At 47.1% G+C, this 27,996-nt stretch overlaps 10 protein-coding genes across 10 annotated transcripts; 4 read left to right on the top strand and 6 right to left on the bottom strand.

Annotated features, from left to right (window-relative positions):
- The first annotated feature begins 63 nt into the window (after positions 1-63).
- On the top strand, positions 64-3,369 carry F4822DRAFT_327982 (kinase-like domain-containing protein). The gene is made up of 2 exons (XM_051455583.1): positions 64-1,512; positions 1,568-3,369. Exons 1-2 carry the CDS (start codon positions 251-253, stop codon positions 3,006-3,008), a joined length of 2,703 nt encoding a protein of 900 aa, XP_051312630.1. The 5' UTR covers positions 64-250; the 3' UTR covers positions 3,009-3,369.
- A 1,644-nt stretch (positions 3,370-5,013) lies between these two features.
- F4822DRAFT_411427 (ATP synthase complex subunit H-domain-containing protein) lies at positions 5,014-6,291 on the bottom strand. The gene is made up of 3 exons (XM_051458859.1): positions 5,994-6,291; positions 5,828-5,915; positions 5,014-5,518 (listed from the first exon to the last, which is right to left on the bottom strand). The coding sequence occupies exons 1-3, from the start codon at positions 6,006-6,008 to the stop codon at positions 5,247-5,249; spliced, it is 375 nt and encodes a 124-aa protein (XP_051312629.1). The 5' UTR covers positions 6,009-6,291; the 3' UTR covers positions 5,014-5,246.
- A 581-nt stretch (positions 6,292-6,872) lies between these two features.
- Positions 6,873-8,258, bottom strand: F4822DRAFT_431722 (CBD9-like protein; the record flags this gene model as incomplete). The annotated part of the gene is made up of 4 exons (XM_051461524.1): positions 6,873-7,208; positions 7,271-7,812; positions 7,877-8,134; positions 8,228-8,258. The coding sequence occupies 4 exons, from the start codon at positions 8,256-8,258 to the stop codon at positions 6,873-6,875; spliced, it is 1,167 nt and encodes a 388-aa protein (XP_051312628.1).
- Positions 8,259-11,557: 3,299 nt separating this feature from the next.
- F4822DRAFT_327886 (kinase-like protein) lies at positions 11,558-13,836 on the bottom strand. The gene is made up of 2 exons (XM_051455582.1): positions 13,779-13,836; positions 11,558-13,712 (listed from the first exon to the last, which is right to left on the bottom strand). The coding sequence occupies exon 2, from the start codon at positions 13,186-13,188 to the stop codon at positions 11,680-11,682; it is 1,509 nt and encodes a 502-aa protein (XP_051312627.1). The 5' UTR covers positions 13,189-13,712; positions 13,779-13,836; the 3' UTR covers positions 11,558-11,679.
- A 1,321-nt stretch (positions 13,837-15,157) lies between these two features.
- On the top strand, positions 15,158-17,112 carry F4822DRAFT_327869 (WD40 repeat-like protein). The gene is made up of 2 exons (XM_051455581.1): positions 15,158-15,372; positions 15,436-17,112. Exons 1-2 carry the CDS (start codon positions 15,328-15,330, stop codon positions 16,948-16,950), a joined length of 1,560 nt encoding a protein of 519 aa, XP_051312626.1. The 5' UTR covers positions 15,158-15,327; the 3' UTR covers positions 16,951-17,112.
- F4822DRAFT_327699 (caspase domain-containing protein) lies at positions 17,049-19,234 on the bottom strand. The gene has a single exon (XM_051455580.1). It carries the CDS (start codon positions 19,139-19,141, stop codon positions 17,147-17,149), a length of 1,995 nt encoding a protein of 664 aa, XP_051312625.1. The 5' UTR covers positions 19,142-19,234; the 3' UTR covers positions 17,049-17,146.
- F4822DRAFT_411410 (uncharacterized protein) lies at positions 19,209-20,526 on the bottom strand. The gene is made up of 3 exons (XM_051458858.1): positions 19,896-20,526; positions 19,779-19,842; positions 19,209-19,721 (listed from the first exon to the last, which is right to left on the bottom strand). The coding sequence occupies exons 1-3, from the start codon at positions 19,904-19,906 to the stop codon at positions 19,536-19,538; spliced, it is 261 nt and encodes an 86-aa protein (XP_051312624.1). The 5' UTR covers positions 19,907-20,526; the 3' UTR covers positions 19,209-19,535.
- On the top strand, positions 20,361-21,544 carry F4822DRAFT_431717 (uncharacterized protein; the record flags this gene model as incomplete). The annotated part of the gene is made up of 6 exons (XM_051461523.1): positions 20,361-20,385; positions 20,437-20,526; positions 20,586-20,846; positions 20,912-21,144; positions 21,207-21,442; positions 21,493-21,544. The coding sequence occupies 6 exons, from the start codon at positions 20,361-20,363 to the stop codon at positions 21,542-21,544; spliced, it is 897 nt and encodes a 298-aa protein (XP_051312623.1).
- A 61-nt stretch (positions 21,545-21,605) lies between these two features.
- F4822DRAFT_431716 (CHAT domain-containing protein) lies at positions 21,606-25,031 on the bottom strand (the record flags this gene model as incomplete). Its single annotated transcript, XM_051461522.1, has 1 exon — positions 21,606-25,031. One exon carries the CDS (start codon positions 25,029-25,031, stop codon positions 21,606-21,608), a length of 3,426 nt encoding a protein of 1,141 aa, XP_051312622.1.
- Positions 25,032-25,693: 662 nt separating this feature from the next.
- On the top strand, positions 25,694-27,967 carry F4822DRAFT_327648 (cyclin-like protein). The gene is made up of 2 exons (XM_051455579.1): positions 25,694-26,373; positions 26,523-27,967. The coding sequence occupies exons 1-2, from the start codon at positions 25,906-25,908 to the stop codon at positions 27,417-27,419; spliced, it is 1,365 nt and encodes a 454-aa protein (XP_051312621.1). The 5' UTR covers positions 25,694-25,905; the 3' UTR covers positions 27,420-27,967.
- Positions 27,968-27,996: the final 29 nt, after the last annotated feature.

The raw sequence follows: 27,996 nt of genomic DNA, 5'->3' as shown, positions 1-27,996 counted from the left end.
TACCTGGATACGTTGCAGGGCCATTGGATTTTCTTGCGGCTATTGGACATGTCCTACTTCGAAATGTCCTCTTTCCAAGATCCCCCCTTGAGCTTCCACCTACTCCCCTCCTGATATCCACATTTTCTTTTTTTTGATACCCTGTTTCTACTAGTTATTAAAACTACTTCTCTCCCCCACTTGGTTCTCCTCCCTCCTAGCTTCGATACATAGAACACCTTGGCTCCTCGTCTTGGTGTTCGAAACAACAATGATTGTCGTTAACATGCCAAGCAGGACCTCAACTTCTGAGGACGATGGGACCGACCAAATTGGTTACGATACTCCGCGATCCGGCATCGCTACGCCGCAACCTGATCTGTCTGACAAACGATTGCCGGGTATTATGAGCTACTTTGGTCAGGTTCGTTTAACCTCTTTACCTTGTTCCCGTGGCTCTTCCATTTCTTCCCGAGCACCAGAGACTGAGTCGATACACCCTACCTGTCCCCAGGAAGAGAAGGAAGCGCACACCGTACCTCAACAACTACCGACCCCGGAATCGGATTTGAGCAGCAAGGACGTCACGCCTGACACTTCGCCTCTCCTTCCACATGAGAGGATAGAACCCCTGGCAAAAGTACAGTCCTCGCAACAAGCAGTCTCCGATATCCATCCCTACCCTACGCCTCCATGTTCACAGACACCATCAGAAAGAGGTGCCAAGTTATCCGATGCGGGTGGTGATTCCGACACGGCCGCTAGCGGTCCGTCAAGTCGATCATCTCTGAACAACAAGAGCGCCACCGATCTCTCCCAGCTCAAAGTTCGGAGAGCCACTTTAGCATCTCCCCTCACGAGCATAGTCACTACATCCAGCGTTCTCGCGAGCCATCTCTCTATCCCCGGCGAGCGCGAGCGTGCCTCTTCAACTACACCAAGTTCTCCCTCGGATACCCAGCCCCCCTCTGGGGATGCTAGCAGTTTCTCCTCTAACTCCGCCTCGATTGATCGACTCAAGAAGCTAACTGACGTTGGATCGAAAAAGAGCGGTCCTTCGACACCTACTAGAACGCTCTCGACTACCCATTCGTCTCACGCCGAAGAAAGGTCGCCTTCGAAGCTCAGCGGAGATGGCTCAGACACGGGTGGCAGGCAAACACCTGTCTCTTCTGCCTCGAGTACCGGTGCGCAAGCGCCACCGCAAAGAGGCAAGCTTACCATTAAGATTCTGGAGGCAAGAGGGCTCCGAAAGAGCCGGGACCCTTATGTTGTCGCGGTGTTCCAGAGAAGCGAGCTAATCTCGCATGGACCGCGAACATTCGAAGATGAAGATGAGTCACCACCCCAACCGGTGGCGATGGGAATGGGTGGTCTCCCCATACAACGTCAAGGTAGCGATCCTGGCCGTGCGATGGCGATACCTATGCGCAGCCGTCAAAGCAGCAATACTAGCATCAGTGACTATAATACGTTTCGCAATCGTCCGCGAAGATCATTCACCAGCCCTAAGTGGGATGCTGAAGCAGAATTGTAAGTATCGTAGATCGATTGAGGTCCGTCGGACACATCGACTAACTTTGGATAGTGATGTTGTTGATTCAGACATGCTAGTGGATATCTCGATATATGATCACGGCGCACAAGGAGAAGAATTTTTAGGTCACGTCGACTTCCAAGCTATCATTCCCGGCAAGGATGAGCCCGTACGAGGTTGGTACCCGTTAAGAGGAAATGTCGACACAACACCCGAGAAGACTCCCACCGGCGAGATATTTGTCGAGGCCATCTACCAACGAACCGAGAAAAAACACTACGGACCAGACGACTTCCAGATCCTACGATTAATTGGAAAGGGCACGTTCGGTCAAGTTTACCAGGTGCGCAAGAAGGATACCGGACGCATATATGCCATGAAGGTTTTATCGAAGAAGGTCATCGTTCAGAAGAAGGAGGTTGCACACACAGTCGGAGAGCGAAACATTCTCGTTCGTACAGCGATGTCAGAGTCACCATTCATCGTAGGCCTGAAGTTCTCCTTCCAGACCCAGAATGATCTCTTCCTTGTTACCGACTACATGTCCGGTGGTGAGCTCTTCTGGCACCTTCAGAAAGAGGGACGATTCGATGAAAAGCGAGCCAAGTTCTATATCGCAGAACTTATCCTTGCCATCCAACACCTTCACAACAACGATATTGTCTACCGTGACTTAAAACCTGAAAATATCCTACTGGACGCGAACGGTCACATAGCTCTTTGCGACTTTGGATTATCGAAGGCCAACCTCACCCAAAACGATACAACTAATACGTTTTGCGGAACTACAGAGTATTTAGCCCCGGAGGTATTACTCGACGAGGCTGGATATACAAAGATGGTGGACTTTTGGTCTCTTGGTGTTCTAGTGTTCGAGATGTGCTGCGGTTGGAGTCCCTTCTATGCGGAGGACACACAGCAGATGTACAAGAACATCGCCTTCGGCAAAGTGAGGTTCCCACGAGACACACTGTCCCAGGAAGGCAGAAACTTTGTCAAGGGATTACTTAACAGGAACCCGAAACATCGTTTAGGTGCTGTCGACGATGCAGAAGAACTAAAGCGTCACCCGTTCTTCGCGGATGTCGATTGGGACATTTTGTCTAAGAAGCTCATAACTCCTCCTTTCAAGCCGAAGTTAAAGTCAGAAACTGATGTTTCATACTTTGACCCCGAGTTCACCAACGCTCTGAACACCAACGGTTCGTTGAACGAGCGCGCACAACAGCTAGCTACAGGCTTCGCCACATCAACACCACTGTCGCCAACTACGCAAGCAAACTTTCAAGGTTTCACATTTGTTGACGAAAGTTCACTAGATGATCACATGAAAGGACGATATATTGACGAAGAGATGGATGACGTAGATCGTCGAGATAACGACTGGGATGATCTCGAAGATCTTGATCTCCGGAAAGCAAACAGGATGAGTGGTATCGTAAAGACTGGCAACAACGAGGAGGCGTTTGGCGAATCGCATTTCGACATATGACACGAATATTTGTTTTTGTTTTCAAGCTCTTTTACGACACGAGAATGAGCCAATCTGCTCGTTCCCGGCATTTGCAATGGTTTCAGCCATTGCTTTAAAATTCATGTCATCACAGCATGGGGCGGCATATTGCATGAGGTGACAATTGGCAGAGGTTACTTCAGTCACTGCGGAAGGTCAGGGCGTTTGGTAATTGCAAATAGTCTGAAATCATGGGCACATACGTACACGAGACTACGGAAGCTTTCGAAAATACCTACCCAAATTTACCCGTTTCAAATCACAAAGGATCAGTATGAGCCATATTGATCCCGTCCTTTTTCTTCACTTCAATTCGGAATTCTTCCGCAGGGGTTTCTAGTGAGCGAGGTTTCCGCCGTTGGCGAGCGACTCTGGTTGGCCCATACGCGAAAAAGTACCACCTCCATTGCGACAAAGCGAGTTGGCATTTGTTGCCGGGTTGTTTTAACGTCACAGGGGGGGTTAAGGTGGGCTGATGCTGATGCTGGCGCCGAAGCGAACGAATGAAGTGAGCTTTTAATTTGACTGGATTCCCTTCCCTCCAATCGTCTTTTCGATCCTTGGGGAGGGTTCCCTAGTCGGTTTTTTGCTATTGCGTTGCTGCTTCTTCAAGGGATTGACTTTTCTTTCCCTATTATCAAAGTTTCGAGCATGTCAAGGGGGTTGGTTGATCGGTTTGGCAAAGATGAAATGAAATGGAATGGAATTGACATGTGAATGCGAACGCGAACACAACAACGTACATAGCTACTTACTACTACACGTGACGACGAGAACGCCTGCGCTCCCTAGCGAGAAGCGAAAGGGACTGAAAATTCAAATTAAATTAGGTTGCTTATCATATTGGGTTGGAATGAATTGTGTGCGATGTTTACTTCTGTTGTTCGATTTGTGTGTCAATTGGTTGTGTACTTTGTTCTGAAGTCGTTTGGATTATGTGCCTGCTTTCGTGCACCCTTTGTGCTTGCTTAATGACTTGTTGAATATGTTTTGATACGTAGTAAGTTATGAGATACCCGTGATACATCATTTAATTTGACTACTAACTTCGTTTTTCAAACTCAGCGCTGACTAATGGCCCTACCTCTCCGGCTCTCTAGGAGAAGATTGACTAATCTTCTTCTCGAAGAACTTGTAGTGCCTACGAAGATCATGCACCTGGATGTTCGGCGATGTCGGGATATGTGGTGTGGCAAATAGTCATGGCTGAGGTATATGTTGGAAATGAGATATCATTATCAGATATCACGAGCGATTTTAGGGTATCCTAGACATATTAGATGTATTCAACAATCTTTGAAGGTCCACAGAAGATGATAGAAATATGATCTAACGGGATAAAAAGGAGAGCGGGCTAAATAGGGTCTGTCCTCTGGAAGACTTAGATTTGGGTCGTGAATGCTAGATTAGTAGGATAGTGGCGGGAAAGCAAGGGAGCAGAGGCTATTTTACTATATCTTACTAGACAACTGGATGTGGCAATGCCATGTGCATTTGGTCCCTTCGTCTGATTTCACGTCCCTGTCTGGATCTGAATACGAGAAATTGGTGCAATTAGCTTAGGTAGCTGAAAGAATGTAAGGGGCTTGTCTGATTATCTATGAATGAGGCAGACAAGTAGAGATATGACAGATCATCTCGTTTGTCTGTACGTGGTATGGCCAAGAAGCTTCTTAATTGATAGGTTTCGAGGTGATCTAGAACGACGAAATTTGTCTGGGCGTGGTTATCTAGAATATGGAAGTAGGCCCTTAGTATATGGAAGAGAGCCTGCTACGACGTGGTATGGATAGCCGGCCGAAAAGACACGATGACCGCGATATGGGCTTGGATCTGGCCCTGGTACAAGATTTGAGATATAGAGGTTGGATCGGTAAACTGGCGGAGCTAAAGATATCTAAGCAAATCGGACCACTTATGTAGGATAGGGGAATGTCAACATAGGAATACTGTCAGCAAGCACGAAGACGCATGTGATTGGTACTTTTATGGAACGAAGGATCTTTTTGATGATTCGGCAACGGCGATCCTAGGAATAAATGTACAGTCGTGAATTACTCTCCTCTTCACCTCTTCTGGGTGATGGCTGGCACTACGCTAGGTAAAATGCCATACGCATCCCCTGTCTTGTTTCTTCTCCCTTCTATTTCCCCTCAAGAACTTTTGCGTCTGTCTAGGTAAGTCGTGGATCTATTTCTCATATTCAATTGATCAAGTTTAGTGGTGAGCACCCTCCTCCTCTTCCTCCTCAACGAGCCAATCCTCGACAACGGCAGGCGCAGAGCCGGCAGCAACACCCTCGTTACCCTCGACCTCGACGGCCATGCTCTCGTATTCCTTTAGGCTGCTGGCGAGGTCGGCCTCCTCGGGCGACTTGGGTGTCTTGGGGGCTGTGAAGGTTTGTACGTGGCCGACTGCGTCGGAGTCTTTGACGGGTGTGGGCTTGTAGGCTTTGAGTTCCTTGAGGTAGAGCTCTTGGACGAAGTCGGCTGTTTAATTGGGGTTATGTTAGCAGATATTCCTGTATGTCTGTTTGCTGATATGCGGATTCGAGGCGGGCAATTGAATTGCGAAGCCAAAATATAACGGAATTGGTGATGTCTTTCATTTTAATGCTTCAAGTATGCCGTAACCGTAGCCGTATTGTTGGCAGTGGTGATGTAGGTATTCGATTTGATATCGCCCGATCTCGCACGTTTCCCGCTCTTTCGACTCCAATCATCCCACCTTTTCCCATTGCATCCTTCAATTGCCCTCCAATTCCGCTTCAATGTGTTTAAGAAAATATCGGTTCTTACCTCGTCGCGATACGGTGGGGGCAATAAAACCTCTAACAGCGTTTACCCTGGCGACACGGGTGATAGCCGAAGCGGCCGATCGAGCAGTCTGAGCGAAAAATAACGGTCAGTATTATCGTTTCTGTATTTATGGTATTTATAAAATGAATTGTATAGTAATTCTTACCGTAGTCCTCAGCATTTTGTCCTTTAATTATGTGAATATGCTCGATTGACGAGTATATTAAAGGATGTGGTGGTGTTGATATAGCGGGTGGGTGGATGGGAAAGGACGTGGAGATCGTGAGAAGAAGTTGCGATTGAGGTTTTTCCTTTCGCCGCCTCCATTTGCTCACTCAATTCTTTAGCTCGGAAGTTGCTGGGGTGGAGTTAACATACACCTGTCCGAGCTAGTCATGTGACCTACTACTTTTAACCATTGAAGTGGGGTATATCACAAAGTACAGTGCCAATCCAGTTAAAACACAGTATAGACCAATCTGAGTTTAAATTCAACTCACTCTCAACTTTATCAAATCACCACCTTCACTTAAATACAGTCATCTTGAGAATCCATTCTTGACACAATACATTCATTTGAATCACGATGTTTCCAACGGCATATTAGAAATTTCTCGTCAGTAATGTCAATAGCCTATCAGTATCTAGCCACGAAAAGTTTCGTATGGCTCGTTCAAACTCGTATACCACGAAACAATTTACCATACCACCTACGCGGGGATCAACCAAATTCCTCTCATTATTAGGTGAGACTTAACCACAATATTAGATATAAGTTCTTAACAATTTGTTGATAAAGATTTTATTGAACAAAATCCACCAAGCTGTAGTGACAGTACTAAAAGCTCTTCAACCCGAAAAGCTCAATCACAAAGCTAGGCCATCCCAAAGACATATAAGTATAATATCCTGTCTCCTATGTGCACCCCATGTCTATCCTCATTACAATAGCCCTTCCATACCTTATCCCTATGCAAACGCCACAATCATTCAAAGAGGTATAGAAAAATCAGGAACATTGGTTTCTCGCTACGAGATCCAGAAATCAAGGGCTGTTCTTCTCCCAGCCTCCCGCTTTCCTTTGGTGGCGTCGGAATTCGCCGAACAAAGCAGAAGCAATGTATGTGACGAAGACGACGCCAGCGACCACAGAGTAGGCAATGATGTATTTGTTAGCAGCAGTGGCCAGTTTGAGACCTAGTCCGCCGTTGACGATACCCATGATAATGACGGAACGACCGTACCAGATGTGAGCATGCGAGATGAGACCACGAGTCTGGTGCTTTACGAAGTATCTGTGGTGGAGCATACCCAGGATAGGCTGAATGCCCATAAGGGAGACGACGACAACACCAAGTTTCGTGTGCGTTGAGTTGAAGTTCTGCCATGAACCATTAGTTCTCATTCAAAGGTACCGTATTGAACCAACATGAGGGAACTTACAATCTTGATGCGCTGCGAGGAAACAAGACCCAATCCAAACCCAGCCCACATGAGCAGGAAGGCAAGGAACTGCCACGAGGCGTGGATAATCCACTTGCCGAGCAGCGGCATGAGTGCGGATCCCAGAGGGTACAAGATACCGAAAGTCACAGCCATAATCACACCATGTCCGCGAATCAGAGTACGCGGGTCAGCAAAACTACCGCTACCAGCAACACCACGGTTATTGTTATCGAACTGTCGCACACCTACGAACGGGTTGCTGTCGTCAGACACGGTACCTTGCGTAAGGTCGAAAGCCCACTGTTCATGCTCGTCATGGTAGTGGATCCCGGCGTTCTTGTCCGTGCTGTCGACTGCCGCGCCGGTCTTCCACGCCGCAATCCAGTCCGCACTGCTAGCTGCTAGACTCATCGAACCCCCGGACCAAGAGCCGCAGTTCCCACAGCGCACGTTGGCGATCATGGTTTTGCCATCGTTGGTTACACCACTGCCTTCGAGGAGGGTGAGTTGTGTAATGGCGTTGTATTGCGGCATGATGTCTATATAATTGTCAGCATTTGCTTGTTTGTGTGGGTAGGTGAGTCTTCTAAAGGGGACACATACGTCCGACGCCTGCGCGCGGCGATATTGTTACGTTACCCTTGCCGTCAGTGTACATCATGAAGATGTTGGAATCGGCCATGGCCGATCCCGTACCGAAGGCCACCCATGAGTAGGATGTCGGCGCTCGGAGTTGCAGGTAGATGTTTCCGCTGTTAGAGGATGAGGATGCGTCTGGTACTGCGACTTGGTAGCAGATATCTGAGATCGGGCAGTATTGCACTGGCTCGGCGGACGCTAGAGTGCTGTATGCGATCGCGGCTGTTGATACCGTTAGCAATCCCGTTTCTTGGCGTTCCCGCGTCCGAGCTCGAAAACGTCTTCGAGTCTTGGTACGCTAAAAACACTACTTACTCAAAGCCGCGGTGGCTAGACGCGAGATCATTTCGAATGCCTTTTTGTAAAGCGACCTAAGGCGTATACTATCGTAACAGATTTGGGTATACTACTCTGTCCTTCGTGGAGTCGAGATATAGGTTCTCGGCGCCTCGTCTCGGATTATGCGTCGATAGAGGTTTAAATTATGAATTCGTCCCCTCTCGTACGTATTCTTTTTATCCTCCGCGTATACTTCGATGATGTAATACGCTTGTGTGATAACTATGCGACTCTCGGTGTCAAGTTCTATCCTCCTTTAACGTTTGGAACGGTGCTTTGCGAAAGTTAACTTTCCCGTTAGGTTGTTTGGAACGTTTATATATGACTTTGCTGGTGAGCTTGAAGATGTAACATTCTAGAAGGCGATGAGAAGGGCGAATGGAAAGACACTATATATAATATAGCAAAAGACTTATCATCCTCCTGGTCCATGCGAGTCTAAGCAGAGTCGTAGGATCTTCTGGGATCGCGGTCTTGGTTGCCCTTGTTTGCTGACCGGCCGGACCGTAGCCTTAGGTTAGGTACCTACATCCCAAGCTCACATACTCACTTACATCTAACATCCATACCTAGGTACCTTCTTACCTACCAAGCTAACCTTACTGTATCACATACACGTATATCTGCATCTTGCCTTGGCAAGGCTAGGTTAATTTGGTTCAACATATGCTCCAGACGGCGAGCAAGAAACTATCCATCTATGCCATGCCATGCTGTGCTACATTCGATACCCAAAGCCTCAGTGTCTACGTATGTCGATCTGAGAGCACCCCAATAACGGCCGTTCGTCTCAGATAGGTAACGGGCAGCCGGGCGGTGTATGCAATGCAAGGACCTTTACTTTGGACCACCATCTGCTTAGCACGTCATCAACGTCTATAACACAAGGGAAAAGTACATACAACAAGCCTAATTAGCTACCTAATTAGTAAGGAAGAAGCCCAGCCTCTAGGACTTGGTATTTGGGGGCAATATTGGCACATCTGGGGAATTATTTCCCTTCTTCACCTTCCGTTTCGCTGTCGTCAGCGGGCTGCCAAGACTCCCGGATGCTGGGTCGCTGGCCGGGATGTTGTATGGGTGTTTCATCATGGCAGTGCTGGGGGTCTTGGCGCGATGCGGGCGATGCGGATAACCTGCCAATTTGTAGTAGGTGGGAAAAAAGTAACGAGTCGGTTCCGTATAAGTTAGGAGATGGGTATACTAGTACCTACGAGATACCCCCCTCCCCCCAAACCAATCATTGCCCTTATTAGAATCGAAGTCGCGGTGATTCGTCAATGGCTGCGCACGGCATCTAAAGCTTCCGGCATATAGAGGTGTGTGTGGGGATGTCGTTGAGTGCCAGGGGGGTAACCGTTCCGTAGACCGCGTACTTGGGACAGCTTACTTATCTGCGATTTCATTGATTTTTTTATTGTTAGGGCGCAGGTATTTTTAGTTTTAGTCAGCTGTGCGCATACCTTAGTAAAGTAGCAAGACGATTGTATTTCATGATTCCATGTGGGATGCAGTGCCGATCTGTAGATCTCTCTTCCGCACCTTGTATGATCAATTTGGTAATTAACGACGGTCGTATATTCGTCGACCATAGTAAGTTCAGTCTTAGGGACATTTACCTATATCCGTTGTTTCATGGTCGCAGCCTTTTTTCATTTATGAATATGTTAATGTTGGTGGTGTGTATGATTGTTTTATGCAACATGGTTTTCCTTCCCCCTTTCGTTATGTCTATGGTTCTATTTCAGGTATCTCAGCGTACGACGAAGGAAGTTTAAACTGAGTAGGTACATTGTGCTTGGATTGACCTATACTCAACTTAAATGGTGCGAAACAGCCAATAAGACCGAATGGATTAATAAGATGGTATGTTGGATCACGATATAGATTCCTAGGTAGGTAGCTGACAGCTGTCTGGGTACGATGTAGCTACTCGGTGTCGAACATGAGGCAACGTCCATCATCCAGAGCCTAACCTCGTAACACGACTCTCATTTGAGCTGAGGATAAGCTTTTTAGAATGCTTATCCTTTAGAGATTAAGGAGTCATGAGCTGATGGATATTTGAAAAGACGATTCGTAGATTGATTGTGACAGTTTTCTCCTACCCCATATGCTGTGAGTGTTACCATAAAAAGAGTTACACCCATAAATAGAACATGCGAGCAGCTGCTCACACTATAGGAAGGTAATACAAGCAGATCGCTTACTATTTCATCTTCATCTTCATTACTTCTTTCATATATATTTATTGAAAGCCAAGTTAATCTATGTATGCATCAGTATAAATTTACAATATTTTGGGCATATAGTGTGTTGATGTACGACGTCGGGTTTCCTACTACACTACCACCCATGAATACCTCATTTATAGGTAGAAATGAAAGGCTTGTAAAAATAGATATATCGGCTCCACTAGCTCAATCTACCAGATAGAGTCTGTGGATACGACTAGGTATATTACAGCCATGCGGACAGGTGCGGATGGCATCGTTCGATGTTAAGGCTGAGCCTCACGGTCATGGTCGGGAATAACCTCGTTTTCTACGACTAGGTATTCAAATAAGATTTTAAGATTGTAATAATATTTTAGGAGCTGACATGCAAAATGATTTTGCTAGTACGTAAAATCGTCCCATGAGGATTCTAAACCAGGGCCATATACTGACACGACGAAATTGCAACTGGTGCCTGGACGGATTGCTGCTAGTTATCTCGCGAGGTGTATTGCGTTCGATTCGAACTTTCTTCCTTCTCTTGAGCATATGTTTCTACCTACACTGCTCCCTCGAAAGCTCATAGTAGCGTTGCGTGAAGAAGATTCGCTAACGCAGTCACATATCGCTCGTCAACAACATCAACTATGATTGTCTAACCCATAGTTTACACAACATAACGATAAAAGCGAAGCTATAGCCAAGCAGAATATGCTTACCAATACCACCTATTACCTTGGTTTCAAGATACCACAAACGACCAGTCAACCAGCTACGCTAGCGGTGTGACATATGGGGCAGTGCGCTTGCGCGTCCCCCAGCCAAATCTTGTCAACTCAGCAAACTGGCAAACTAGCATTCGTCGGATCACCAAACGGTGTGCGGCGCCACGTGTGGAATCATGGGGTAAAATGCAACTCATATATTCTAACCGCATGTCTGGATGACGCATGCGTATGTTCTCTCTAGGCCGGAACAAGATCCCTTCTCCAATGAGAATCTTTTGCGGCGTCTTGGTGAGGCCTCCAACTATGATTCCCAAAAGGGAGTTCTCAAAACACCATCTAATATCTATAATGTGATACAATTCGTATCGATATAACTCCTCACAATGCTCTGATTCGCCAACTGCAATGCACACCAAGACTGCATCAATACCGCTGTGCGCTATCGCTTTCATGCGTATCTGACCCCTCGCGCCATCACCTGACTTCAAACTTCAACATACGTGAATGCGCTGTTCTCTAGCAAACTGCTAGAAGCCACGAAGCTGAAACCACCAAAGGGATCTTCCTTAAAGCTCTCTCTCGGTGACATCTCACTCCATGGGTCCCTCTCCACCAGGGGGCTCAGCGACAACTCGGTAAACTCTGGGGCGAAGTTCTCGGCAAGCTCAGGGTCCGTAATCATGGGCTGAATCGGGGGTTCGACCTCCCTGTTCGCAAGTTTCTTCCAGTCGATCTTCTTGAAGAATCTGTGCTTCTTGATGATCTGCAGATCTCTAGGCATGTTGGAACCTAGACGTTTGGCGGGGTCCTTCTTCAAAAGCCGCGTAAGCAGGTCCTTGGCATCGGGACCTAGGAAGTACGGCAACACAAGCTTTTGCTTGACGATGTTCTGCTGGATCTTGGCATGGTTGCCGCCGCGGAATGGTGGATTACCCGTCATAAGGTCGTAACCCAGTGCACCGAACGACCACCAATCAACCGCCTTACCATACTTCTGACCCTGGACGATTTCAGGAGCCATGTATTCAATAGTCCCAAGGATGGACTTGCAGCTGTCATCCTCTTCTACTGCAACCTTGGATAGACCAAAGTCGGTCAGTAGAAGGTGACCTTGCGCATCCAAGAGGCAGTTCTCGGGCTTCAGATCTCTGTAAACTACGCCAAGCGTGTCGTGGAGGTGAGATAGAGCTAGAACCATCTCCGCCATGTAGAAGGCAGCGACTGGCTCAGGAAACATCTTCTCGGTATTAAGATGAGTGAACAGCTCTCCACCCTGTCCGTACTCAAGGATGAGGTACAACTTCTCTTGATCCTGAAAAGCATAGAACAGCTTCACGACAAAGGGATGTCTGTTGACGGATTCAAGGATCTGCCGCTCCGTCTTTGTCTGCTCAACGAGTTTCTTGTGCACTACAACGGAAGCTTTCTTAAACTGCTTCTGCGCGTAGAGCCGACCTGTGGCTCGTTGCTTGACAAGTAGGACCGTGCCGTATGTACCTTTACCGAGACAGCGAAGGGGCTCGAAGTCGTCGGCCTGCGTCTTCCGAGGCGCTAATCCCCCTTCAATCGCCCCATATCTCTTCTCCCTAACGCTTTCACTGACGAAGTCATGTTCCAATTGAACCTCATAACTCGTCGATCCAACCTCAGAAATCTCATCGTCGCTGCGACCGGTCTGACTGGTACCTCCGCTCATGTAGCGCTGTCGGCTGGTGCTTCGGGTTCGGCTCATGGTACTGGAGCGCGAGCCGCCGAGACTGAGGGGTTCGAGCTGCATACGAAGCTTGGCGATGCCGCTAATAGCAGGCGAATTGTTGGCGCGCAGAACGGGACTACAATTCGCACTGACCACATCGTCGATCCGAGCGGCGCGGCCTCGTCGCGCGGACAATGGGGGTGTCCTGCAGTGGTCGGAGTCCTCGTCGCCGGACACGATTGGGGTAGCGGAGAAACCGCGAACGGTAGTAAGTGCTGGAGCGGCCGGTGGTAACATGGCTTCGCTTCTCGAGTTATTCGTATTATTTCGTTTTATTGTTGATTAATAGTTATTAAATTTTGTAATAGTTGTGATAATATTCTAGTCTTCCGTCGATGCGAAATCTTTTTCTTTTCGCTCTCAACCCGCCCCGATTCAAGGTAGACGGGTGCCGCGTCGTCGCTCAGCGTCGGCGCGTGCTTCGCAGAGGTAATCAGGGTGTACCGGTTGAAGGGTTGGAGCAAGCATCTGGTTGCAGACTAGAGATGAAGAAAAGCTGTCTTGATCGTTTTGCTGATGCATTGGCAATCGCGTATTTTGTTACGAGGCGTCTTTTGAAATATCGTTGTTGGGTTTGTCGAGTTCACCGGAATGGTGGTGGTAGTAAAAAAAAAAAAAAGTTGAAAAAGGTAAGAAAGACGAAGCAGGGCCGAGTTATAAGAAGAGGCCACTAGTTTCTAATAGGCTGACCAGGGCAGAAAATAGAATTATGCCCACTAACAATAGCTAACAATAGCCCTGAACAAGGTTTTTTTTCCCTTCTGAATATTGGTGTGGGGTGTTAGCGAAGTGGGTCTTAAGGTTCAATCTCAATTTCGCGGACCAACCCAATTTATTCCCATTCTCAGCTGTGCAGATTAACGCGCCCCGTGCTAGATTTTCCCCCCTAAAGGGCAGCTCGGGTTAGGCGGACCTTGCCCTTCAGGCTGTTCAGGTGCCCAACTTTCTTGTGTATCCCCCACCTCCCGCAATTAGCCGCTGCAGCTGACTTTTCAGGCACCTGTCTTCGCTAAGAACCAATGAAGAGTCCAAATCAAGAAACGAGGACCAGTCGCTGAAGCAAAAATGACTTCATTCTAGTAACAATTTGACTTGTTTAACACGTCAAGTTTTAACACATGCCAATGAATGTGTTTTTATGTTACCGAGAAGTTCGAACTCGAAATGGCGAATTGTTTTGCTTGTCGAAAACCTATTAGAATCGCCTGTCTTGTTGTGATAGGTATCTAGGGGTAAGCGAGAAATTTTATTGCTTACACCGCCCGATGATCAATGTCGCAGTCTCATATTTGATACAAATATCAAGCCTCCCTTAGGACAACTATTACTTATATACTTAGTTCAGTGGCTTTCCGAGCAAACTGATCAATGCTATTACTGAGCAAGGGATTGGTTTAGTCATTGACGATGCCGAGCGGTCATAGCACGCTACGAAGGAGTCAGGAAGTTTGGTAGGAATATCCAAGACTCATATTCTCCGTGTCTTAGCGGCTGAGCCACGCGAAATGGCACGATACGAATCCACGGACTCCCACCACGGTGAGCATCCGGTGAGATATAGATCGTTTATATCTAGGAATAGGTGAAACTTATGTATTCCTTCTGCTATCTTCGATTGTAACAGATCCCGCATGTTGAGGTTAGCCGAAGACGACCTGGATCCAAATCCACGGATTACCTTTTGGCTCTGCAAGTCCGACTCCTGCTGCGTTGGATCGCGCATGTTGGGTCCTATTGCTAAGGAACCTGCAGGAGACCTGGCGCCTTTTGAGACGTGGCATTGGTTGTTGGACTAGCATATTTTTGTTGACGTCATTGAAGATGATGAGGTTGCAACGTCTCTAGTGCTATCGCTTGATCTTTAAACTGTTGATAGCACGGATGATAGATAGGTAGCTTCTGATGCATAGTAAAATCTGCGATTTTACGGTTCAGGTAGTGTTTATTTTCAGGGTAGAACTATACAAATATCTAAATAATGATTTTTACAATGAGTACGTAGGTAATGTATTTGGGATATTGCCATACGAAGCACCTGAATTGAAATTAATAATTGAAGTGAGTTTCGCGATTTCGCTATAATAATGAAGGTTGAGGGCATTTGATCTACTAGATTTACGGGCTCGTAGGGCTGTGTACCTGACTGCGAGAGCGCTAAAATTGCTGGTACCAAAGTTCAATTTAGAGCTTGGACCACCATATATACCCCACTAATTTTATCCCCCAGCGCGGCTTTGAAGCTCTGTAGAAAAAAGCTACCGCGCTTTCTTCCGATCCGTGCAATTTTCTAAAGTACCTCGATTTAATATAGCCATCGACCGAAGACCGATACCTATAGTAACATTAAGTTGAGCTTCCGAATAATTGTTGCCCATCATGATGCACCCGTCGCGGCAAGCGTATGTGGAGGAGGCGGAAGAGGTGAGTGAACACCACCTGGGCATCTCTCTACATCACTTCGTAACTAACCCGCATTCTGCCCAGGATCATGGCATGTCTTTAGATGAGGTCCCTCTGGACCGAGACTATGACATGCCTTCAGCATCAGCCGGCATTGCGCCAGAGAAGGCGTCGGCTATACTCTCACAATTTGAGCGAAAGAGGCGAGCGGCGACAATGGCGGTGCCTACCGACGATGGCCGAGTACGTGCTAGACTACGAGAACTTGGTGAACCCATCACTCTATTCGGCGAAGGACCCGCGGATCGACGAGATCGATTAAGAGAACTCTTGACTTTACAATCCGAACAAACACCTGCGGAATCGGCCGATATAGATATGGAAGATGCGCCGGAGGAGGATCAGGAAGATCAAGAAGAGGAATTCTACACAAACGGGAGCGACGAGTTACTACACGCGCGTCAGGATATAGCACGATTTTCTCTACCTCGAGCGAAGCGACGATTAGCCTTCCAAAAGCAAGAAGCATCGATACCTCTACGAACCCACGTCAAATTCCGCAAGCAGATCAAGGAGCGCTTACAAGCATTTGAGCTCCAGGGCAGTCAGACAGCGGGAGACAGAAATATCAGTATGACGAGAATATCGCCTAACGGTGAACTTGTTGCTGCAGGAAATTGGGGAGGCTCTATTAAGCTGATTGGAATACCGAATCTGGAAGAGAAGATGACATTACGAGGACATACAAACAGAGTCAGCGGCATATCGTGGTATCCTGGCGCAACCTTACCGGAGGCCAATGTATCTCCGGAAACAGTCAACCTAGCCTCGGGTGGTGCCGAAGGCCAGGTAAATCTATGGTCTCTCAACAAGGACACCCCGCTCTCAACATTGGAGGGTCACGGCCAGCGAGTATGCCGAGTTGAATTCCATCCCTCTGGACGATACCTTGCCTCAGCTTCGGAAGATACTACATGGCGTCTATGGGATGTTGAATCGACGACTGAGTTACTACTACAAGAAGGTCATTCACGAGGTGTCTTCGCTATTAGCTTCAATACCGATGGATCGCTGCTGGCTAGTGCAGGCCTGGACAGTGTAGGCAGAATATGGGACTTGAGATCAGGGAGGACAGTTATGATTCTTGACGGTCACGGAGATGGGCATATCAAGCCAATCCATGGTATTGATTGGGGCTCAGATGGATATCGGGTTCTAACAGGCTCAGCTGATGGTTGGATCAAGTGTTGGGACGTGAGGAAGGTCCAGAGAACAGGTGGTATTGGTGCCCACACCAGCGCTGTTTCGGATCTCAGGTGGTATAAGGGATTGGATGACCCAGTCATCGGTACTCCCCCAGGTCTGGATGAAAAGGAGAATCAGATCCCTAAGAAGTCAAGCACGTTCTTCGTGTCAAGTGGATTTGATCGTAAAGTCAACGTCTTTTCCGCTGACGATTGGACGCTCATACAAACGCTGGAGGGACACACAGGTCCAGTGGCAAGTGTGGATATTAGTAGGGATGCGAAGTGGATTGTCAGTGGTGGTCATGACAGGACTGTCAAGTTATGGGGAAGGAATGATGGCGAAGGAGTTTAATACGAATGAAATGAGGCTTGTAGTATTGTACAAGGCCACAATCAGTAAATATAGAAGATACCCAATAGAGATCATACTCTTGCTTCGTTGAAATTAAACAAAGATACTATGGCAGGGAAGATAACTTATCAGAGCGTACTCCTAGGTATGCTATTTATAGGCACCAACGATGATATCAAGATCTTGTAACCACTGGCTAATTTATATATAGATTAACGTCCATATATATACTATAACATGTCCAACTCAGGGTGTCACTTTCCCCTCTGGCGACCGGCCGTTCTTCCTTGATCTCATCAACAGATTGCCCTTGAAGTAGCGAGTCTAATGTGCGAGCGCTTTCACCTCGCGTGGCGTCCGAAGACGCCCAAGGATCCGGCAATGTGAGTCCAGACACACGTATCGGCTTCGTCGTGACGATGAACTTAAAAATAGTAGTTGCTCTTGAGCCTCCGTTATCTTTGATAAGTTTTGGAACTGACATGCGGATTTTAGTTGTCAAACTAGAACGAGGCTCTACGACTTTGTATTCCCAGTCCTTAGGTATTTTGGTTATCTCGCGAAGGGGGCGTAGATTCAAAATGGTAAAATATAAGTAGTGCGCTGTGTTATTGTGGAAGACAAAAGGCACAATATCTTGGTCTTTCGCTTTCATGGTACATGGTATGGCGGAACTTAACCCTATACCTGGCAGTTCAATGCGAAAATCATTTTGAGCCATGACTCCATTCCCTCTGTTCTCAAGGCTTTCCGTGAGCATGAATTTCGCCAGGTGCTCAAGCAACGAAACTACTTTCGAGATAGCGTCCCCATCTTGACTTGGTACACAAGGCATATTCATGCTCTCATGTGTCCCCACGCTGACTATTTCATACTCGAATCTGTCGTTGAGAATAATCGCGATTCCCGGAACGTCCACAGATAATGGTTCATCATGCGGAACTGTCTGGACCCATGCGCTCTCCCTACTTGCCTCTTTCCATTGAGTGTTTGCGCCTGGGAATAGTTGAACTTGGGCTTTTGGCTTATGTAACCTCGTCAGGGTGGCAGAGAGGCCAACTTCTATCCTTGTAGGTGACGAGCGTGAGCTTTGCAATATTTCTTCTTCCGCTTCTGAAGATGCTCCGTGGACCACTTTAATGGTGAACTGGGGCGTTTTCGTTGCGACGTTATTCGGAATGTGTACGGTATACTGGTCATCTTCTTGAACTCCGTGGATCAGACCAACGTTAAGGATTATGCGGCCCTCAGGAGTCGAGCCTATGACTTCGCACGTCGCCTGTTTCTCTCGCCTTGTTCGCTCCTGGCCTATGAAAATGGAGTCGGTACCCATCATCATAGGATTCTGTGTACTGAGCTGAGTGAGCATGCGAAACCTCGCTCTAATTCGCCTGATGATGTTTCCGTAAGTGTGGTCCATACTGCTTTCAGAGAGGTACCACATAGCTTCGAGAAAATGCCAAGATAGAGCCCCATGGAACTGTTGGCCGGCCCTGATCTCTTTTGCTAACTCATATGGACCACAAGACGCAATCAAGGTATAGTTATCGGGTCGGAGGAGCCAATGGTGATCGGCTTCACCATCGCGAAAGTTTGGTTCGTCGTCAATCTCACGTCGCTGTTGCGCTACATTCAGGGGGGACTCCGCCGCTGTCACATCATCCCAGGGGATACCCCGAGTCTCGGTCGCACCTCGAGAGATGCCACCGGAACTGCAGCAATCCAAAACGACGCTTACCCTAAGGTCATTCTCAACCATTTCGTCTAGTAAGGAGGCAAGGTCAAATCCCCTCAGGTACTTTGCCTTAGTTGTAGTCTCGGGATCAAATAACACCAATGCTGCATCCCCCCCATCTATGGCTCTGTATTCCTCCGATATTTTCTTGCGGGTCCCGTGGCCCGAGTAATGGATATGAACCAGATCTCCAGGGCTTGCATCTTTCGTTATTCGTTTGAGCTCGCTGGTAACGTTTTCGTAGGTCGGCCATGTCTCTGGCGCCCCTGGTGGTTGTGTTTGATGATTATCACCGTTGGTATCAGCAATAAGCGCTTTAATTATAGGAGGATCACGGGCGTCTTCAAACCACTCTTTGAAGATTTTAACATCGTTGACGGCTCCTTTCAGCTGTTGATCTTTACGAAGATAAAAGTTAATTCCCAATAGAAGTACCCATCTTCTTTGTGTTGCCATGACTATGGCTAGACCGAAAACAAATATAGGAATGGAGCTACTGATCCGTGGAGCTCAGTGCAAATGCTACCTTAAGGTGCAGGTAAAAGAAGAGGGGGCGGTGTCGGGCAGCTACTTTAATATGGGTGCATTCATGGGAAATAAGGCTACCTATAGGTAGGTACGTACATGTAGGTAATACATAGAGTTCTAGGTGCCTTATCCGACAATAAAGGCCTGAGAAGTACATACACAGGTATGTCGACAAGTACCTGCTGCCTGGATAGGTACCTAGCATATGCCTCAGTACCTAACACCCTAAGCCAAAGACGCGGGCTTACAATGTAGGTACCCCTACTAGGTGCCTGGGTAGGTAGGTAGTTAATAGGTACCTAACCTATGATCGTTTAGGTCCCTACTTCGACTCAAGCTTACTTTCTTCAAAAGAGTCGCCATTCTCAGCGATTCCGTTGGTGTCGCTTAGGGTGTACGTCGCAGGAGTCGAAGATGTATCCACGTTTTCTATCGTGTAGGGTCCCTTGCGTGGTTCTGTTCCTGATGCAGAGATATATACTTCATCGCCTGTTCTGAATTTGGGTTCCTTATACGCTATTTCAGTCATAGTGCTAAGGCGACTTTGGGGGATAAAATCACTCACATCGTTTTTGTCCACCCAAGGACGATCTCCATCAACCACTATATCGACGTCCCTGAAAGGGTTGCTTGCATACGTTAAACAGCCAATTCAAAGCGTCTTTTTGTCAGGTCAACTAACCTTCGCGTCATTTTTCTTCTATGCTGAGCTCTCTAGGGTCTGGGCTTTTGAAGGCTTGAAGGCGAAGTTATGTAGATAGGGTTGAGATTTCAGTGTGAAGAAACTACTAGAATAAATCAGCACGAAAGCCTACCTACCTAGTAATTATAAGGTCTCCATTGGAAGTCAAAGTCCATTGTATATCCGTGGTTCTGACTTTGTATTGGCTCCGAAACTTAGGCAGGCTGATGCCTGACCGATATGTGCTTAACCTGACGGTTGTCCTAACTGTGCCCATTAGGTACCCTCCCGGCCAAAATTGCGACCGTATCCGCGAGCTATTTCAGCCTTGCCCTCATTTCAAGACCCTTATGAAAACAATAATACTAATTAAATGTCTATTTAAAGGGGCGAACAGGTATTCTGGAGTGGGCAGAGTGGTTGAGTCGGAAAAAGAACGCATCATGCGAATCTAAGTTATCCATCATGAGTACCAACATAATCCAGGACAGTATGTAGCACTTAAGTAAAATCTTATCTATCAAATATTGATCTGAACTAGTCGAAGCCCAAATTTCACGGAGAGTATCGCGGACCTTCAAGCGCTGGCTTCATAATACTCGGTCGTTCGTTACGTTACAGCCATTGAATTGTTAGTATATCTTTTTATTCAGTAGTTAGTGACTATCGCCTACACTTACATCTTTCAAGTACATCGCCTGGCTCCAGGTTACCCACAATTCTCAGCACTCATAGGGGCACACCCAGCATTCAGCATTGCTCGACAGTTCTGTACAGTTCGAGCACGGTTATTATTGATGAAACAGAACCGTGTCTCTGACCTAGAATCGAAACTTGAACGTATAGACACCCAAGAGCAGCGCCCGCTGTTTCTGGGAACTTTCCAAGCGGACGGAAATACCGAGAGGCGGCAAACTTTAGAAGCTCTTGACCGCGCGCTCGCAGAGTACGGTAAGTCACTGACTCCTATAAAGATTTCAATGGTACCTTTTAGCATACTACTAAGCGGTTGATAGATGCACTTCTAGAGAGGAATGCGAGAGTCTTGCAATTGCCGACAGCTTCTGAGAGAAACATATCTAGTCTCCGGAATTGGGTCACTGGAACGGGTAACATTTACCGAAGCGAAACAAAGTTCCTCTATGAGCCCGACCTCTGCGCTGTTGGGTACCGCGAGAATTATGGGATGGTTTGGTTAGAGTCGTTAGTCGAGATCATTATCATTAGGCTCTTGCGATGTTTTCAGAAAGTAACTACCAAACCCCAGCATCCCCCCGTCTTGCGGGTGTCTTACAGACTAACGAGTATTAGGAGTCTCGGCGCGGTCGAATTTTTGTCTTCTCTAGAAGTATGCTCCGAGCCTTAACGAGTTCTCTTATCACGGCGTTTGTCCTCGTGCTATTGCTCATTCCCATTGTGGTCATTCCATCGGTTGAAAGTACAGGCTACCAAATGTTCTGCATCTTAATAGCTTCTATGCTATTTATAATCACGTTATCCGGGCCCATGAACGCAAAGCCAGCTGAAATTTTTGGCGCGGGTGCGACGTAAGTTGAAGCCGCATATCAGATTGAAAACACGACTAAGCGCTTAATAGGTATGCTGCTTTGCTGGTTGTCTTCCTAATAGTTCCCAAGAATAGCAGATAAGATCCAAATGTAGCCAGTAATGGTGGCAAACGGAACGAAGCCGATACCTGAATTGGAACATCTAGCTACCAATATGAATGAACGGGCACCAACTAAAGATTCTCGTGCTGTTATTATCAGCATTCCTATATTCCTCAACAGCATCATGTAGAACTTGCGGAATATTGCAAGACCTCCAATCTTCGTGTCGCAGTAAAAGTTCATAGAACTTGCTTGCTATGAGCACTGCCGGCTTATCATCTGCTTTCATCATTGTGCCAATAACATGGTGAAAGCCTGCCAGATTGAATGAATTGGCGAGATGTATGCCCTCATAGAGTAATGAATCAGCATCTAGTTCTGCAGTAGAACAGGCAGAGAGGTAGGCAATATGCGCTGTTAGTCCTTCAACTGCATTGATATCGGCAACAGTAAGCTCTTCCTTCCCGTCCTGACCCACAATGAGGCAACTTCTCCTCGGGGCAGCTAAATCCACTTTGCCGTGGCAAGCAAAATGTACCATACTACAATCCTTAAGGTGTTTAAGAATTTCAGTTTTTCTAGGGGTCCAGAGCTTCATCACGGAGCCTTTTGATCCGAAATGCTTCTCGATTGCCTCGACTTCCTCTCTAGCATTGATATTATCGTAACCCGGAGTTACGGGCATCCCGACAGTGAGGATACTTGTTTTAGTAAGCTCTTGAACAGCGTTCATTTTGTGGCGCGAGAATGCAAGCGACTTAAACGTCGGGGCATAAGAGGAAATGACTCTGCAAAATGCGTTATCCGTACTTCCGGGAGAGTTATCCCCCGCAGCATGAAGGGGTAACAGGGACGCGATTCCACCCCCAACCCATCGGACACAAGGTAATCGCTCGGACGGACCAGAGAATATCCCTAAAGCGAGGAGAACTGGCTTGACCGCGAGGTTCCATAAGTCATCCATGGCATTTTTTACCAGATCGTCTCTAGTTGGAGCTTCCGGGATATCGTCGTCAATAATCTCATCTCCGTTACGTTGCCGACGTGAAGATGGGAAAAGACTTATCACCCTCTTCACGAACTTTAAACCAAAACCAGGAAGCTCAATGGTTCGGATGTCATCGGATACCAGAAATGCGTGGCTTCCTGCATAGCTGAGATTAAAGGTAACCAAATAGTCGCCAGCGGCTAGTTGGAGAAAATCGGGTTTAGACATGACTTCGGAGTTGGATGTGGTACGATTTTCCTGGCGAACGAAATTTTCCACCTCCTCCAGGTACTTAGCAGTTTCCCTTCGGCGCCAGACAATATCAGAATATAGCGGGTATCTCTCTTCGGGTAACGAGTTCTGGCTCAGAGTAGACTTTAACAGGTCTTCATACCTCTCGTAAAGCTCAGGGTCGCTTCTCTGAATATCACGTAGAGTATCTTCAGCATTTATAGTGAGTGCTGCGATCATGCCACTTGACCGTTCTAAAATTTGCAATGCTTCGTGGCTGGATCGTCCAGCTTTGATGGCAACTGAAGCCGCGATCGGTGGGAATTTTGAGACGTTTTCGAGGTTGTCAATATGATCTTCAACGACGTTCGAGCGGACGACGACACTCGAGAGTAGATCTAAGGCTGGATCAAGATACTGAGCTGCCCTTTTCCAATCGGTCTGCCCAAATGCTGTCAAATTAAGAGCGGCTCCCATTGCTCCACCGATTCGAGATAAGGTTGCACCCATGGGGCTCTCATAGCTTTGGATATAGTAGTTGGTCGACTGCTCAAGGTGGCTAGGCATTCTTGTGACCTTGTATAGGCGGTAGAATAGCCTACCAAGAACAAGGTAATAGTGTGCTAGCCGTGGGCTGTGACTCTGAGACTCTTTCACCGCTTCCCGAGAACAATCAATTGCTTCTAAGAGCACAGCCTTTGCATCGTCAAATGCTGCGCCTTCCCTGGATGAGATAGCCTTATAGAGCGTTTCTAGAGTAGATCCAACGTGGTTCTTCCAAGTACTATAATTCCATGAATCGGGGGCGGCGTGGCCTAGAGCCCGTCGCGCATGATCAATGGCTTTGTGTAAATAATCCAAATTGCCCTCCTGCTTATACTGCGATCGCAGGACTGTGCTCATGTTTAAAAGGTATATTGCTTGCTCTTTATGATTTGGAGGTAGCTTCTCGAGCGCCAAACTCTGGAATCTCGCGGCCTGAGTCAAATCTTCGGGTTGTCTTAACCGGCCATATCTTGTTTTGAGACGGCAGCCTAGAGCATTTAGAATCTGTGGTCTGAATAAGCTTTTAGGGAGCGTAGATTTATGAATGTCCTCTGCGATCTCTATAGAGTTATTTAGGTCCGCTAGGTGCTTGGTATGTTCATAGCGCTCGTGGAGCTTTTGACCAAGATTGTGTCTGTATATCATGCTTTTCGGATCTTCAGGCTTTGATAGATCCACGGACAATTGGCAATTCTTTACAGACTTGTCTAGAATATCAATGCTTCGCGTGATTTCATATTTGTCTCGAAGAAGATCTGCATAGTTATTCAGTATTCGTGGACGATTCCCGCTCTTATCTTTACGGTTCATTAACTCCAGCGCCTCCTCCATATAATCAATCCCTTTGTTAACATCCTCCTCGCAGCGCTTGTTACGGTGACGCAGAGCAAAACATGCGGCCAAGTCACTCAGTAACCCTGCTCGTTTCCAATTGGGGAGCTCAGCACTGCTACTAGAAAGAATGCCTTCATAGATTGTGATAGCTTCATCCAGACCTTCGCTTCCGTGGCTATGCTGGGCCATCTCACCTAGAAGCCCGGATAAAGTGAGAGAATATTCCATCTTCGCTGACTTAGGTTGGGAAAGGATGATCATCTCTCTTGCTAACGGTACTGACAATCGAGCATCCTGCAACGTCCAATGTCCCCGGAGTCGCATTAAAAGGCGAAGTAACGCAAAGTCTACTCTTCGTTTATACGGGCCGTCGCCCCGGGATGTTTTTTTAACTATTCGTAGGCCAATCTCAATCGACTCGTCAAGATCGCGCTCGTTTCCGGCTTTGACGTATCGAGTGAGCAAGTGATTCCCAAGTCTTTCGGTTCGAAGGGCTAAATCCGGCTTGCTAATATCGTCACGTAGGTTAAGCGTAGGGCGTAAATAAGCAATGGACGAGTCCAAGTCAGGAAGTTGCTTCAATAGACGATACCGAGAAAAATACATATTACTTAGTTCGCTGAGCCAAGAGTGGCGTTGGGCGTCGTTTGAATCTTTGGAAAGGTTTTCGGTAGCAATCCGCGTACAATCTATTGCATTAGTGATCATTTGGAGATTCTGGAGCTTGTCTTGGTTCTCGGACGCTAATTTGGCTGCCTGTGACCAGTTTTGAACTGACTTGTCTAGGTCTTCGTATTGCCCAGTGAGTGTAAAGCGCTTATAAAAGGCTGTTGCAAGTTCATCCAAGAAAGATGGGAATGCGGGATCATCGCTGCTTGCTGAGTGTACAACATTTTGTAGGTGAATAAAATGCGTGTCTGTCGACATTCTTCACGTCCCAAGTCGTGGGTCTGGTCCTTAGGTGTAAGGCTGTGTTGAGAGATTGAGTTGAGGGGGGTGAGGGGGCTGGAATAAAGTGCAGGTTACCAGCACATCTTAAGGCCTTCCAGTACCAAAATTCAATGAATCAAGTGGTAATGCGCGTGAGACCCAACAGGAACCTAACATGACACGGGCGTATTTCTTTCCATTAGTACAATCAATCTGGCAATAACTCACAACCGCATTCTTACTTCAAAGGCCAGCACCTAGGTATATACACGAAATAAATGTTGTTTTTGGAATGACATTGCGAAAACCGCTCGTCTTCGATGGAGCTGTAAGCGTCTCTCAGAATTTCCCATGTACATATATTACTGCTAGTAGAGTCCATATTCATAGGTTGATAGGGTGATGGATGTACAACACGGAATACAATTAGTCCTGAGCTTTTCATGTCGGTGATTTAATTGAAAAGAGCAGCTGACACGGTGCTATTGGTCAAGATATATGATTAGTAATGCATGTAACAGCAGCACAGCACAAGTGAAGCAGGTACGTATTGACGATAACGTAATCTTGGTTAGACCCACACCTAGTGTTCAACCATAAATCCGATAGAGAAGGAAAGCCGATCTTCTGGAAAGAAAGTGATACCATTTATTTGGTTAACTAGATAACCATTTGATCTCAACTTTCTACATTTTCGCATTCTTTGTACCAACTCCGACCACCCACGCACCGAAGAGATGATCTCCAAAATTAACGATACTTAGATGGTTTCCTTTGGCGACCAACCTAAGATTTAAATCGTCGCAGAAGCACATTATAATTGCTTCTCCTCTTCACTACGACTGTTCTACATACCGCGACGGTAACCGCGATGGCGAGTATCGATCGATACCGACCTCCTTACAGGGAAAGCTACCAACTACCATCCGTACCTCAAAACAATACCACAGCCAGCAGCTCCTCAAAATCACCCTCCAGAAGGCGCGAGGTTCCACCCCCTGTTCCTTCGCCACCCACCAATTCCTCGCGGACATCACCTCCTAGACCCCAGTCGCGACGAAGCGCGCCCTCTCCCTCCCGCTCACCCGCAAAATCACCACCCACCATGGCGAACCAGTGGCATTTTACTCAAGACGAAGTTCTAAGCAGCCCAAGTATTATAGATGGATTGTCGCCAGCCGAGGAGAGATTACGACGAGCGAAGGGAGTGAACTTCATATACCAAGCCGGCATTCTACTAGAACTTCCCCAGACCACCCTCTACGTCGCGGGCGTATTCTTTCATCGATTTTTTATGAGGTGTAGCATGGTCGAGGAGAAGCATGGAATACATCATTACGTAAGTTGCTAAGTGATAATTCAATGTCTGTCAAATGTGACGGGCAGATGAGTTTCGACTCGGAGAACATTAAAATATTCTAACTCAATCAACAAACCGGTCAAAGCAGACACATATTGAACTCTTTGCTAACCAAAACTTCATCACAGAATATTGCAGCGACTGCACTTTTCCTAGCGAACAAGACCGAGGAGAACTGTCGCAAGACGAAAGATATTATCATTGCGGTCGCGAAAGTTGCCCAAAAGAACGCAAAACTTATCGTGGACGAGCAATCGAAAGAGTACTGGAGATGGCGCGACAGCATCCTCATGTTCGAGGAAGTCATGCTCGAAAATTTGACATTTGATCTTATGCTCGAAAGTCCACACTTCAAATTATACGACTTCCTCGGCCAACTCCAGGTCATCCACAACAAGAACCTTCGACACGCTGCTTGGGCATTTTGCAACGACTCATGTCTTACCATTTTGCCTCTCCTAATGGATGCTAGAGACATTGCCATCGCGTCCATCTTCTTCTCCAGCACGTTTACTAATGAACCGATCGAAGATGTTAATGGAGAACCATGGTGGAAGGCTCTGAATGGAGATGAGGATCATTGTGCCAAGGCGATAAATGTATTGAAGGAATTCTACGTTGAAAACCCCTTGCGCAAACAGGAGAATCCCTACTCCCAATCGCCCGTATTCGAGCTCGAGAACACCCGAAGGAGGGGTGAAGACATCAGCGGGCGTTCGATCAACGGAACCCCAAGAACTGATAGCGCTACACAGAGTCCGAAGGGTAAAGTTAACGGCCTCGACGAGTCAGCAGCAGAAAGGGAGATCGATACAGCCGCTGCTGAATCTGCCTCTCAAGTTGCTCCAGGCGATTCCGATGCAGTTCTTAAGGAGGCTGCGAATAACCCTGCTATCCATCCAAGCACTAACGGAACTAAGAAGAAGGAGGTCGAGTCACTGGCATCGGAAAGTCGCGATCAGAAGCGACAACGTCTTAACTCGGACGATGATGACGAGGACGATGAGGGAGAGGTGCATGAATAGGAGAGTGCGTTCTTATCCTCAAGCGACCACATCCAAGGCAACGATTCGGATTGGGAGGCCTTGACGAAAACACCCCCAAAGGTCCCGGATGACGACTATGACGACGACGTGGAAACAGTTAGGTACGAAGGGGATGATGAGCAATCACCTAAGCACTATGTATGCGTTCCCGGAGTTACCATATTTTCTGAACAATTGTATCACCAAGCAAATTGCGCATTCTATAAGGAGCATCGACTTTCTGACTAGTCGATACGGTTTCGATTACGACGATAGGAACGTTAATATTGACCCACCAGTCCCAGGTTATAGGAGATAGGGTTGCGATGCGTATTTGGTGGAATCAGAAAACCAGCGGAATGAGGCGAGAAGTGGCTATGATATTAGCCAACACTTCCTGAAATGTGTAATTTGATTTTCTCTTTCTCTGATTTGCACGAGCCCGAAGGCTTTACGCGGCGTTTATTTTTGGCTCAAGGGCAGGCTACGGGGGAGTTGGTAGTGGCACATTTGCTCTGACATTCTCGCGGTTAAGGGGGTTAACTTTTTTTTTATTCTTTTCTCTATTCTGCTACTT

Source organism: Hypoxylon trugodes (assembly GCF_022578975.1).
Source record: "Hypoxylon trugodes strain CBS 135444 unplaced genomic scaffold F4822scaffold_7, whole genome shotgun sequence".
Taxonomy (NCBI): domain Eukaryota; kingdom Fungi; phylum Ascomycota; class Sordariomycetes; order Xylariales; family Hypoxylaceae; genus Hypoxylon; species Hypoxylon trugodes.
The sequence above is the reverse complement of the archived record's forward strand: the minus strand, read 5'-3'. Positions and strand labels throughout refer to the sequence as shown.